This window comes from Globicephala melas, chromosome 10 (genome assembly GCF_963455315.2).
Source record: "Globicephala melas chromosome 10, mGloMel1.2, whole genome shotgun sequence".
NCBI lineage: Eukaryota > Metazoa > Chordata > Mammalia > Artiodactyla > Delphinidae > Globicephala > Globicephala melas.
Genome location: NC_083323.1, coordinates 37,844,137 through 37,857,585, shown reverse-complemented (window position 1 = coordinate 37,857,585; position 13,449 = coordinate 37,844,137). Strand labels below are relative to the sequence as shown.

Sequence of the window (13,449 nt, the reverse complement as noted above, 5' to 3'; positions counted from 1 at the left end):
TGAATTATAAGATGTTACAAAGGGCTATGGAGAAAAGAAAAAGTAGAACAGAGTGTAGAGGAGGTAGAAGGGGGAAGGCAGGAAGTGAAGGAGTTGCAGCTTTCAATCTTAAATATGGTAATGTCTTAGTCTGCTTGGGCTGCCATAACAACTACTATAGACTGAGTGGCTTAAACAACAGAAGTTTATTTTCTCACAGTTCTGGAGGCAAGAAATCAAAGATAAGGTTCCAGCCACTTCAGTATGTGGTAAGGGCTTTCTTCCTGGCTTGCAGAACGCCTCCTTCTCGCTATGTCCTTATTTGGCCTTTCCTCAGCATGTGCACTCGGAGGGAGAGAACTAGCTTTCTGGTGTCTCTTCTTAAAAGGACGCTAATTCTGTCAGATTAGAGCCCAACCCTTGTGACCTCATATAGCATTAATTACTTCCTTACTCAAATACTGTCACACTGTATTTGTGTTAGGGCTTCAACATATGAATTTTGGAGGGACACATACATTCAGTCCGTAAGAGGTGGTCAGTGTAGGCTTCACTGACTAGGTGATATTTGAGCAAATTCCTCATGGTAATGAAATGGCTACCCAGGCAGATCTATAAGAGAAATACATTTCTATGCACAGGAAGAAGCTGGCCAAAAGCCCTATATCAAGAGTTACCTGGTGTGTCCCAAGAACAATAGGGAGGCCAGTCTGGCTCCAGAGTTGTAAGCAAGGTGGAGATTGGAAGGGAAGTCAAACAGATAACAGGGAACCAGAGGCCATTAACCTATGGCCATAGGCCATTGGAAGGACTTTGGATTTTGTCTGTGAGAGATAAGGAGGATTTTAAGTAGACAGGTAATGTTTTAAAATCATTACTCTTGCTACTATGTTGCGAATAGATGGAAAGAGGACAGGGTGGATACAGGAAGACTTGTTAGGTGTCCATACGACAATTCATGCAAAACAGGATGGTGGCCTTGATCAGGATGCTTGCAGCAGAGGTAGTGAGAAGTGAGTAGAGCGTACACGAAAGTTTTGTATAATGAACCCCCAAATACCTATTAATTAAATTTAATAACTTTTAATGGTTTGCCACATGTTTTAATTACACATTTTTCATTTTGTTTCTGAAGTATTTTAAAGTAAATCACAGAAAGCATTATATATTCCACTCCAAAACAGTTTAGCATATTTCTCTAATAAGTATGTTATATTGTTGCAGTTCAACAAAATTAATGATAAATCCTTGATATTATGTAAAACTATATATATATATATATATATATATATATAGTTTCAAAGCGTCCTCTGATTTTTTTCTTTGTAGTTTGTTTAAAACAGGATCAAGAGGTTCCATATTTTGAATTTGTCTGATTGCTTTTTATTGGTGTCATTAACTCCTTTTCCTACTTTCTTATAAATTAGAGATAAGATCTAAAGGTTTGAATATTCACAATGAACATTTTTGGCAGGGCTACTTTACAGGTGTTGCTGGGTAGATCAAAATACCTCACATCAGGAGGTGTATAATACCTGGTTGTCACATTTTCAGTGATGTTAAAATTGATCAGTAAGTTTAGTGGTAATGACAGGACCTTTCACTGGAAAGTTGTTTTTTCCCTTGTTAGAACCAGCAAATAATCTGTGAGATGATAGTTTGACATTCCCTAAATATCCAAATGCCTTTCAACCTTCCTCCTAGTCATTTAGAGATACACTTATGATTGTTACCTGAGTCAATTATTTCATTAGGAATGCAAAATTAATTTCTAATTTTATTATTTCTTCCACATTTATTAAACAGAATTCTCCTCTAATAAGGAGCTTTATCTCCTTAACTGGGGCTATTTTTTAATTCATAAAAAACAGTTCATATGAGAAAGCCACGGGAAAAAAATGCTTCATTTTCTCTCTTTAATTACAAATTTTTAGAGTAAAAAAAGAGTTGTTTAGCTAAAACCAGAGGTTACAAATTAGTACCTTTTTGGTTTTAATTTTCATTTCTCTTTCATTGAATAATATTAGAACTCATGGATTTTTATATTGAATCTATTTCAATCAATTTCAGTTTTTATTCATTATAAAGTTTAAATTGTTCCATCTTTGGCCACCTCTTCAAGATGATCTTTTGTTCTTTCCATACCATTAGGCTTTGATCATTTCTTAGCTTTCTTGCCCCATTAGATATCCCAAATTCCTTTTGTTCCCTAATCACACTTTGGAATTACTATCTCTCCAAGTTTCCCTAGTTTCTTTTAGTGAAAAACATAGAGCCAACAGGATTTCCTCAGAGATTTTGGATGTGTTCTATGAAAGAGAAAGTCAAGTATGACTCCAAGATTTTTGGCTTGAGCAACTAGAACAATGGAGTTGCCATCGACTAAGATGTAGAAAGATGCAGTTGAAAGGAGGGAAGAATAGGAGTTCAGCTTTGGAAATTTTGATTTTTAAAATTTAATTACACTTCTAAATAAAGATATATCGTAGGCAATTGGATATACAGGTCGGGAGTTCCTTAGATTACAGTTAAGTAGTCATCATCGTATAGATGAAAATTAAAACCATGAGGCTGCACAGGTTCACCAAAGATGTGAGTTTAAATAGAAAAAAAGAAGAGCACCAAGGATTGAGCTCCAAAGTTAGAAGATCTAGGAGAAGAGAAACACATCTGTACACTTCATTAGCATTATTGAGAAATATGCCAAATTTTTTCCTGTATTTTGAGACCCAATGTAGTATTACATATAATAATAATGATTTTATATGTCTTCCTCTTCAGGTGAAGGGCTTTCAGAAAGATCTGTAGAGATTATACTCTCAGTCACTTTGTGTATCCTTTCAATTATTCTTCTTGGAACAGCTGTTTTTGCATTTGCAAGGTAAGACTTATTTGTACTTATTCCTAAGATGCTTTATGGACATCATTCAGTCATGGCCCAATCAGGAGACAGAGCCACAATGGTTACTTTAATGAGAAACATTTAATAATATGTTAACTAGTAAAAATAGTTAACAACTGAAGGGGGTAAGAGAAAACACTAAGGGATCCAGAAGTAGCAAGTGCAACAAAGCTACTCTCTCTAGGCTAAGGAAGAGTGGACAATAGAGGAACAAAGAACTAGAAGAAATCTCACTCCCAAGTTTGACATGGAATGGCTACCACAGACACACGCAGCCCTATCACCTACCTTTGTGCAAAGAAATATGACAGAGGAAGGGCTGGAGCTGATCTGTAGAAGCTACCCATCGTTACTGGAGAGTTGGCAGGCTGGAATCGGACAGTGGAAGCAGCCCACTCTTGCCTGATCGCGTGGGTGGGCTGGAGCTACCTGGAATCCTTCACTGATGCAGAGAGCATGAACTTAAGAGGCAGCTAGTGCTCACCCAGGTGGGCTGCTGGGCTTCCACAATGAATAAGAATATTGCAGCGCTAGATCACTTGAGGGAAGTATCTCCCTGTCCCTATTGCCTTGCAGGATGACTGCAGTGTCCTCTATTGACAAAGTTTAACGTCTAGCCAGCTGGCAAAGGAGAAATGTTAGAGTCTAACTTCAGTATCACAAAGCAGGGCAAAGAAGTGTGGACGTAGAGCTGAGAGACAAAGTGGTAACCCAAAAGCAGAAGCTGCCAGGCTTTCTCCATCTTTTTGAATATTTTATAACTCTGATAGGTTTAATTGAAAAATATTTTAATCAGGTCTGAATTTCAGATTTTATACAGAAGAGATCACTTTTCCAGTAAGAACACTTAAAACATGTCCAACTTCCTTATACGGTGGGCCCCTTTCTCACGTTTACTTTATCAAAATGTCTGTACTGTGATTTCCAAGTGTTTTTTTCAAATTCTCGGTATCAGTCTCTTAAAATTTCCCTTGTTTACAGGACCTCAGGGGAAGCCTTAGTTGTGATCCTAAAATTAGTTTCATAAGGTAGATTGCCGAGTTAAAGGGACCTTACATTTGTAAAAATAACTATTATGCTAATTTCCTAAGTAGCTCAATAGGCTCTATTTTATCCGAAGAATGGTGTCCTGTATTCTGTTTCATCTTGTATCTTTTAAATTATCATTTTGATGGATAATTTGAAGGGCTCTTGAAAGATATTTTTCTTATACCAGAAAGTGTTCTCAGATTCAGCCAGAAGATGGTGAGAGGCGGTCGTTATTTTAGGCACTTTTAAAGTTATGTTGTGTAATATATGGTCCTTGTCCCTGAGGGATGTGCATCCACCATATTGATATCGTTTTCCTGCTCTAAAATCATTTCTTTATAGGATGAACTCGTTTTGTGGGCAGGAAATGGGCCCCTCTTATTCCCTGCAACTTTCCTACATACGGCTCTTCAGCCAACAGAGTCTGTTCTCACCTGAACATTCCGTCAGTTTTCATACAACTCTGCTTTTGTTCAGTCAGCTGGAAATGTGCTTCCTCCTCCTTCTGATTCTGGAACACTCAAGTCAAATCCTACTTTTTATTTCCTCTAAATACTAATAGTTGTAATCACTTATATAACATTTTATAACTAATCAATTACTGTTTTAGGAGTTGTAATTTGACTTTTTTTCTCTTTTGTTATGCTTTTTCTACATTTAGATCCTACTTCTCAACTAAATTATGTCCTTGAGGATAAGGACCATATTTTATACTTCCTGTATCATCCTCAACACATAAATCATAATGTTAAATGTTTGAAGTGCAAAAGATACATAGAATAGCTAAATATTACTTTATAATATACCGTACTATGTCATATAAAAATAAACATGTAAAAGGGCTCAAAATGAAGAGACTTTGATTTGATTCGCAGATGCATGTGATTTTATTTTTGAACCTGAGTTTTCTGGTTATATATTATATTCTTAGATTACATAATCTGTATATAGTTATATTATACTTAGATATTACATATTTGACAATATTTTTATAAAAGCCAATGAGACGATTCAAAACATATTTTTATGTATTTTCACGTTATGTAAAAACAACGGAGCATTGTCTTTTAGCACTGGTGCTGATAGCAGTGAGCTATGTCCACATTGGCGTATTTCCTTTTTATGACAAACATATGAGACAGCTTGAGGGAGGAGAAACAAGCTCACAGCCTCAGTCTCATTTGCTCTGTATTTTAAATGTGCCAACGGCTCAGGCCTTGATGAACTAATTCTCATTAAAAGCAGCATGTTAAAAAATTATAGAATACATTCTGTGGAATTAAAACAGGAAAGAGTTGAGTAGCTGCAAATTTGCAACATACTCAGGGAAGTGATCCCAACAAAGAAATTATCTGACTAATGTCTTAAGAAAACTAAATATAATTTCATATGCTTTCTATGATATTCCCTTCTTGGACTTTATTAGAATTCGACAGAAGCAGAAAGAAGGTGGGACATATTCTCCTCGGGATGCAGAAATTATTGACACTAAATTCAACCTAGATCAGCTCATCACAGTGGCAGACCTGGAACTGAAGGACGAGAGATTAACGCGGTGAGCACTCCTCTGGGCGAACAGTGGTCCAGAGGGCCCGGAGCCATGACCCTATTCTGACCTATGCTTGTTGGAAGTGTTTGTGGGGCTCCTATTTACACAGGTCGCAGAGATCTTCTTTCAAAGGGTGACCTCCGTCTTCTACACACTTCTCACTGGTGTTCGGAGAATCAATCTTCCTAATACTTTCGAGTTCAATAGGAACCTTGGACTATAATGTTCAACCAAGCTTTTTTTTCCTGAGACAAATATTTGTACACATTAAATCTTTAAAATTATATTTAATAATTCACTTCAGATGAGTTTTTTTTTACATTGGATTTCCTGGAGGTGTCCACATTTTTTATCACAAATTTAAATTAAATTTGTAACCACTTGATATTGTTTATATCATTTTTATAAAAGCCTGTCTTATGCCTCCTTATTTTAGTATAAAATGACATTAGAAGTCTAAATTGTGTATTAACACTTCATTTTTTTAAATTGCTTAGTATTTAAGAATTAAATACAAAGTTAAAATTACCTTTGAAAGGAAAAGTAAAAATATGTATACTAAATATGTCATCAATATGTATTGGAAATAGAATGCTTAATTGTAAAGATAAATTATTCAAAATGTTGGCACATTTGAAAAACTTACTTATATTAAGATAATTCACCAAATTCTTTTATATTTTTTATTTTTTTGCTTGTTCAGTGATAGTTTTTTCTTTTTCCAAATTCTTAATAAAAACTATCATCAGATTGTCTTAACAAGTTTCAATTCTTACGAGATCCAATATTTTGTGATGCTTACAAGCACATGACAGTTGTTACAAAGTACCTGCACAGCTGTGCTGAATTTTAGAAATTGTTACCAACTCTGAAAATATGGCATCAAAGGTCTTAAACTTAAAAAGGAATTAATCATTTATAGTTGTCATTTACCAAAGTTGGTCTTTACCTGATAGATTGACTTTGCAAAAATATTTCCAGTATGTCTAAAAATATCTACGTGCTATACGTAGATATACGTATAAGTATATATACGTGCTATAGAGGGAAGTGTCATCTGATAAGCAGGGTCCTTCCAAATGCGACAAAATGAAAGTTATTCAGTTTTATCAGTAAATTACAAAGAAATTTGGTTTGTTGGATATGAAAACTTCTTTATATTTATCTACATTTCTTTATGTTCCAATACAGGTTGTTCCTATCTAAAATGGATAGTGCTCCAAAGACTATGTGTAAGATGGTTATATATTAAGCAGGACATAGTTTTCCGCATGAAAGATCAACCGATTTTCAGGGTAACCTGTCAAAGTTAAATCATATCATAGCAACACTAGAGCATTACTAGTATTAGGCTCTGTGTCTCAGTTCTATAAGGGTCACACTGCATAGTAAAAGGAAGTTTCTTCTCCTTTACCCCTGTGGGCCCAACTCCCTTTCCACACTCCTTTCTGAGTTCAGGCCTGGGATCTCCATCTCTTTCTTCTACAAGTGAAAGTATACAAGGGATAGAACTTCAAATCTCTGAGTGCAATTAATTTTAGCTTCTTGAACAATTTAGTTGAATCTGTTCATACTCAAACGTGAATTTCTAAGTGCTCAAACAATTTTACAGCATTTTTTAAAGATTCTTTATTAATCCCCCAAAAGTCTCTAGTAAGTAGATCTTTAGGAGTTATAATACAGTGAAAAAAAAAAAGCCAGTCAGTATTGGAGAAAGTATTCTTTTTCGAGGAGGTTACCATTCTATAGAGGCTATGTGAGGTCAGATCCCCTAAGCTCTGTGTTTTCACAGCTTGCCCCCTACTCCACTGCTGAACACAGCCATTATCAAAAAGGGATAAGATATATATTTTTTAAACAATGACTGTCATGACAGCTAATGGAAAAGGTGGGCAAAGCCTGTATAGATTGTTTATTATCGGGTACTTATAATTCAGGGACAGCCTATTTAACCTTGACTCATTTATTTTCCTGTTCCATGTTTATTTATATATATGTCATTTTATTTGTACATGGATGTACAATTGCCTTTAAAGTATATTTCAAACAATTTTATCTGTTTTTGCATATAGAAAACGGGTATGTATTACCACTAGTCATAGCACACTTAGAAATTTTAGTTTTCATGCTTTCTCATTTACTTGTTATGATTCTAGTACTCGTGACTGTAAAAACTTTCTCATTGGTAATTCCAATGGCACATACTAATATGATTTGCTTTATTACAGAAATTTATTAAAATAACTATCAAGTGGTTTGGTAGTAATTCTTTTCATTATAGACATCTATCTCCAGCTTTATTATTTACTAAAGGTTTTTCATGTTAATAAAGTCACTAATACATTAGACAATAAGACTAGAAAAAACAGTAATTAACAGATTCATAATTAGCCATGTGCACATATGCATGTGGTCATTCTTCACTGAAGCTCTAAAGCTCTTAACCTGTATTTCAGGTGCTGGAAAATCTAAATCTATTCAAAGCCATACATGTCTGATGAGGGTAGAGCCACAAAGACTAATGGTAGATTCTGAGACAGAAGAACCAAAGAGCTGGAGTTAGCTTCCAAACTGTTGAGTAACCTATGCCATATGTCTTTGTGATTTACAAGAAGGAACTTAGATAATTTCCTTTAAATCTACCCAATTAACATATGCTCTTTATACGTGAGGCATAGGCTTATTCTTTTCCTTCCAACCTGCCTACCTTCTTGATGCTAATTGGACTTGCAGTTTTCCTCAGTGTTATACGTCTTCACATGTCCATAACAGAAATGATAAAATATCTAATCAGTAGTTAAAATATTAACTTTAGGGAGTCACCTAGTTGACCAAAAATGGTCATTACAATACTTGGTACTAAATCCCCTTCAGGATTTAGGGTTTTGTGGTTAAGAAATTATTTATTTTATCTCTGCCTATATATTTACATACATTTTAAGATTTGTCCTATAATTTTTATATGTATAAACTCTCATCATTTGATATCTTATTTCACAAAGAACCTGAAGAAGAATTCTCTCATTCTTCTTCTCTTGAAAGAGAACAAAATTCAAAGATTTAATACTCTATAAATCCATGAGAACATTCAGAGATATCCCAAGAAAATGTTTTTTAAGTTCTTATTTGGAATGATAATGACATCATTTCATTATGCACATTTTCTATATACGTTTAGTGAACACAAGCTTTATTTCTTGGGAAGAATTCTTGATATTTGTGCTCATCTATTCCACATTTACCAGATTAGAAAATAACCCTTGGGTTTTGCTATTTGATAAACAAATGAACAAAACAACGTTTTGTGATGGCTCCTTCAAAACACAGCCATTAACACAATGAAGTGAGAAACATTTCTAGGAGGAAATATTAGCAAGATGAGCATACACACACTGGTAACGCAGACCTATCTCTTTAAAGTTGCTGAGCCTGGATCACTGAAGAAATCAAGGAGAAAGTCAGAAAATACCTAGAGACAAATGAAAACAAAAACACGACGATCCAAAACCTATTGAACGCAACAAAAGCGGTTCTAAGAGGGAAGTTTATAGCGATACAAGCTTACCTTGCAAAACAAGAAAAATCTCAAATAAACCACCTAGCCTTATACCTAAAGCAAATAGAGGAAAGAAGAACAAACAAAACCCAAAATTAATAGAAGGAAAGAAATAAAGATCAGAGCAGAAATAGAGACAAAGGAAACAACAGAAAAGATCAATGAAACTAAAAGCTGGTTCTTTGAAAAGATAAACAAAATTGATTAAATTTTCACCAGACTCATCAGGAAAAAAAGAGGGCCCAAATTAATAAAATTAGAAACAAAAAAGGAAAAGTTACAACAGACACCACAAAAATATGAAGGACCATAGGAAACTACTACAAGCAACTATATGCCAATAAAATGGACAACCTAGAAGAAATGGACAAACTCTTAGAAAGGTACAACCTTCCAAGACTGAACCAGGAAGAAATAGAAAATACAAACAGACCAATTACAAGAACTGAAATTGAATCTGTGATTTAAAAACTCCCAACAAACAGAAGTCCAGGATCAGATGGCTTCACAGATGAATTCTACAACACATTTAGAGAAGCATTAACACCTATCCTTCTGAAACTCATCCAAAAAATTGCAGAGGAAGGAATACTTCTGAACTCATTCTATGAGACCACCATCACCCTGATGCCAAAACCAGACAAAGATACCACACAAAAAAATTATAGACCAATATCACTGACAAACATAGATGCAAAAATCCTCAACAAAATACTAGCAAACTGAATCCAACAATACATTAGAAGGATCATATACTATGATCAAGTGGGATCTATCTCAGGGATGCAAGGATTTTTCAATATCTGCTTATCAGTGTGATACACGTTAACAAACTGAAGAATAAAAATTATATGACCATCTCAGTAGATGCAGAAAAAGATTTTGACAAAATTCAACACCGATTTATGATAAAAACTCTCCAGAAAGTGGGCATAGTGGGATCATACCTCAACATAATAAAGGTCATATATGGCAAACCCACAGCTAACATCATACTCAACAGTGAAAAGCTGACACCATTTCCTTTAAGATCAGGAAGAAGACAAGGATGCCCACTCTCACCACTATTATTCAACATAGTTTTGGAAGTCCTAGCCATGGCAATCAGAGAAGAAAAAGACGTAAATGGAATCCAAATTGGAAAAGAAGAAGTGAAACTGTCACTGTTTGCAGATGACATGATACTACACATAGAAAATCCTAAAGATACTACCAGAAAACTACTAGAGATCATCAATGAATTCAGCAAGGTTGCAGGATACAAAATTAATACACAGAAATCTGTCGCATTTCTATACACTAACAATGGAAGATCAGAAATAGAAATTAAGGAAACAATCCCATTTACCATTGCATCAAAAAGAACAAAATACCTAGGAATAAACCTACCTAAGGAGACAAAAGACCTGTACTCCGAGAACTATAAGACACTGATGAAAGAAACTGAAGATGACACAAACAGATGGAAAGATATACCATATTCTTGGATTGGAAGAATCAATATTGTCAAAATGACTATACTACCCAAGGCAATCTACAGATTCAATGCAATCCCTATCAAATCATGAATGGCATTTTTCACAAACTAGAGCAAACAAATTTACAATTCGTATGGAAACACAAAAGGCCCCAAATAGCCAAAGCAATCTTGAGAAAGAAAAATGGAGCTGGAGGAATCAGACTCCCTGACTTCATACTATACTACAAAGGTACAGTCATCGAAACAGTATGGTACTGGCACAAAAACAGAAATATAGATCAGTGGAACAGGATAGAAAGTCCAAAGATAAGCCCACTCATCTTTGGTCAACTAATCTATGATGAAGGAGGCAAGAATATACAATGAAGAAAAGATAGTCTCTTCAATAAGTGGTGCTGGGAAAACTGGACAGCTACATGTAACAGAATGTAATTAGAACACTCTCTAACAGCATACACACACACACAAAAAAAACACCTCAGAATGGACTGAAAGCCTAAATGTAAGGCCGGATGCTATAAAACTCTTAGAGCAGAGTTGCAAAACATAGGCAGAACACTCTCTGACACAAATCACAGCAATATCTTTTTTGATCCACCTTCTACAGTAATGGAAATAGAAATGAAAATAAACAAATGGGACCTAATTAAACTTAAAAGCTTTTGCACATCAAAGGAAACCATAAACAAAACAAAAAGACAACCCACAGAATGGGAGAAAATATTTGCAAACAAAGTGACCCACAAGGGATTAATCTCCAAAATATACAAACAGCTCATGCAGCTCAACATCAAAAAACCAATCAAAAAATGGGCAGATGGTCTAAATAGACATTTCTCCAAAGAAGACATACAGATGGCCAAGAGGCACATGAAAAGATGCTCAGCATCAATAATTATTAGAGAAATGCAAATCAAAACTTCAATGAGGTATCACCTCACACCAGTCAGAATGGCCATCATCAAAAAATCTACAAGCAATAAATGCTGGAGAGGGTGTGGAGAAAAGGGAACCCTCCTACACTGTTGGTGGGAATGTAAATTGGTGCAGCCACTATGGAGAACAGTATGGAGGGTTCCTTAAAAAAATAAAGCTAGAGTAACCATATGACCCAGCAATCCCACTCCTGGGCATATATCCAGAGAAAACTCTAATTTGAAAAGATAACATGCACCCCAGTGTTCATAGCAGCACTATTTACAATAGTTGAGACATGGAAGCAACCTAAATTTCCATCAATAGATGAATGGATAAAGAAGATGTGCCATATATATATATATATATATATATACACACACACACACATATACATACAATGGAATATTACTCAGCCATAAAAAAGAACCACATAATGCCATCTGGTGCAATATGGATGGAGCTAGAGATTTTCACACTAAGTGAAGTAAGTCGAAGACAAATATCATATGATATCGCTTACATGTGGAATCTTAAAAAAAAAGATTCAAATGAACTTATTTACAAAACAGAAATAGACTCACAGATATAGAAACAAACTTAGGGTTACCAAAGGGGAAAGGAAGGGGTGAAGGATAAATGAGGAGTTTGGGATTAACATATACACACTATGATATATAAAATAGATAACCAACAAGGACCTACAGTATAGCACAGGGAAATATACTCAATATTTTGTAATAATCTCTAAGGGAAAGGAATCTGAAAAAATATATATACATATACACACACATATAAAATGGAATCACTGTGCTGTACGCCTGAAACTAACATAACATTGTAATTCAACCATACTTCAATTAAAAAAGATCCAATGAAGTTGAAAAAATCTAGTATTTTAATTGTATAGATTATCTATACTTCTACAAAATAAATCCTATATTAAATCTAGGATTAAACTCTTGGGAAAGTTTAAAAGAATAAAGATATAATTTAAAAGGCAAAAACATTGCTGAGCCTAGCCGGCCCTGTGGTTTGTTTTTAACTAATTTAACTGTAACACAGATTACCTTCCCAAGAGAGTTATAAAACTTAAAATTAAATAACCCAACAAAATTTTCAGAAGATAAAGATACTACTGGCTAAAAATTTTTTATTTTTCACTGTCTCCTTTCTACACTTAAGTTAGAAGTTTTGTTTCTTTCAGTGACTAAATCAGAAAAAAAAAATAATATTGATCAATGTCACTACTATTCTTACTTGACAGATACTCCTTTTCTTCCAGTCCTCAATTTTTTCCCCCAAATTTTAGGCATCATTCCATACTAATTATCTTGCTTATTTTAGTTGAGTGAATGTAATGGTGCATTATGTTAAGACTTAAGGCCCAATCCAGTAATCATGAATGGAATTAAAATTCTCAACAAAATGAAGCAAACAATTGATTGGCTATTTTAAGAGTATCTTTCTTTCTTCAATAACTTTAGAAGTTTGCATGTCAAATTTTTATTAAATATATATGCCTTCAGGAAGCTTACCATTCAAAAGAATCCCATGAATGTGTTTTGTAAACTGTAAATCAGAATACATTTGGTATTATTATTGTTATTTATAATATCTGTAAAATTAAGAATGACCCCAGTCTACTTTCACATCCAGGGTATGCTAACATAGTAATTGCTACTGTTTATGAGCAATTACTATTTGTTAAATTTTGTATGTAATGATCTCACCCAACTCATTCAATCATTTGTGGTAGGTACTCTTATCCCCACTTTACAGATGAAAAATAAAAGATGCCTAGAGAATTTAGGTAACTGTCCAAGGTCATGCACCTAGTAAATAGGACAGCCAAGATGATCCCAGGTCAGTTTGATTCTGAAGTATCAACATACACCTATAATTGTGTGTGTGTGTGTGTGTGTATGTATTTAACTCTGAAGCATACTAGATTAAATCAATATAAACCCACTTAAAAAGACAAGGGCCCATGACATCCTTCTTCAAGTAGCATTTTCTATACAGAGAATGATTCTAAG

At 34.5% G+C, this 13,449-nt stretch overlaps 2 protein-coding genes across 2 annotated transcripts in view; one reads left to right on the top strand and one right to left on the bottom strand.

The window, feature by feature from the left end:
* The window catches only part of LIN7A (lin-7 homolog A, crumbs cell polarity complex component), a 392,447-nt gene that overhangs the window by 7,962 nt on the left and 371,036 nt on the right, over positions 1-13,449 (bottom strand). The window lies entirely within an intron of this gene.
* PTPRQ (protein tyrosine phosphatase receptor type Q) overlaps positions 1-13,449 on the top strand; it is a 203,430-nt gene that overhangs the window by 155,419 nt on the left and 34,562 nt on the right. The window contains exons 35-36 of the mRNA XM_060306834.1: positions 2,761-2,860; positions 5,337-5,465. Coding sequence (XP_060162817.1) covers positions 2,761-2,860; positions 5,337-5,465 — 229 coding nt within the window. The remainder of the gene's footprint in view (positions 1-2,760; positions 2,861-5,336; positions 5,466-13,449) is intronic.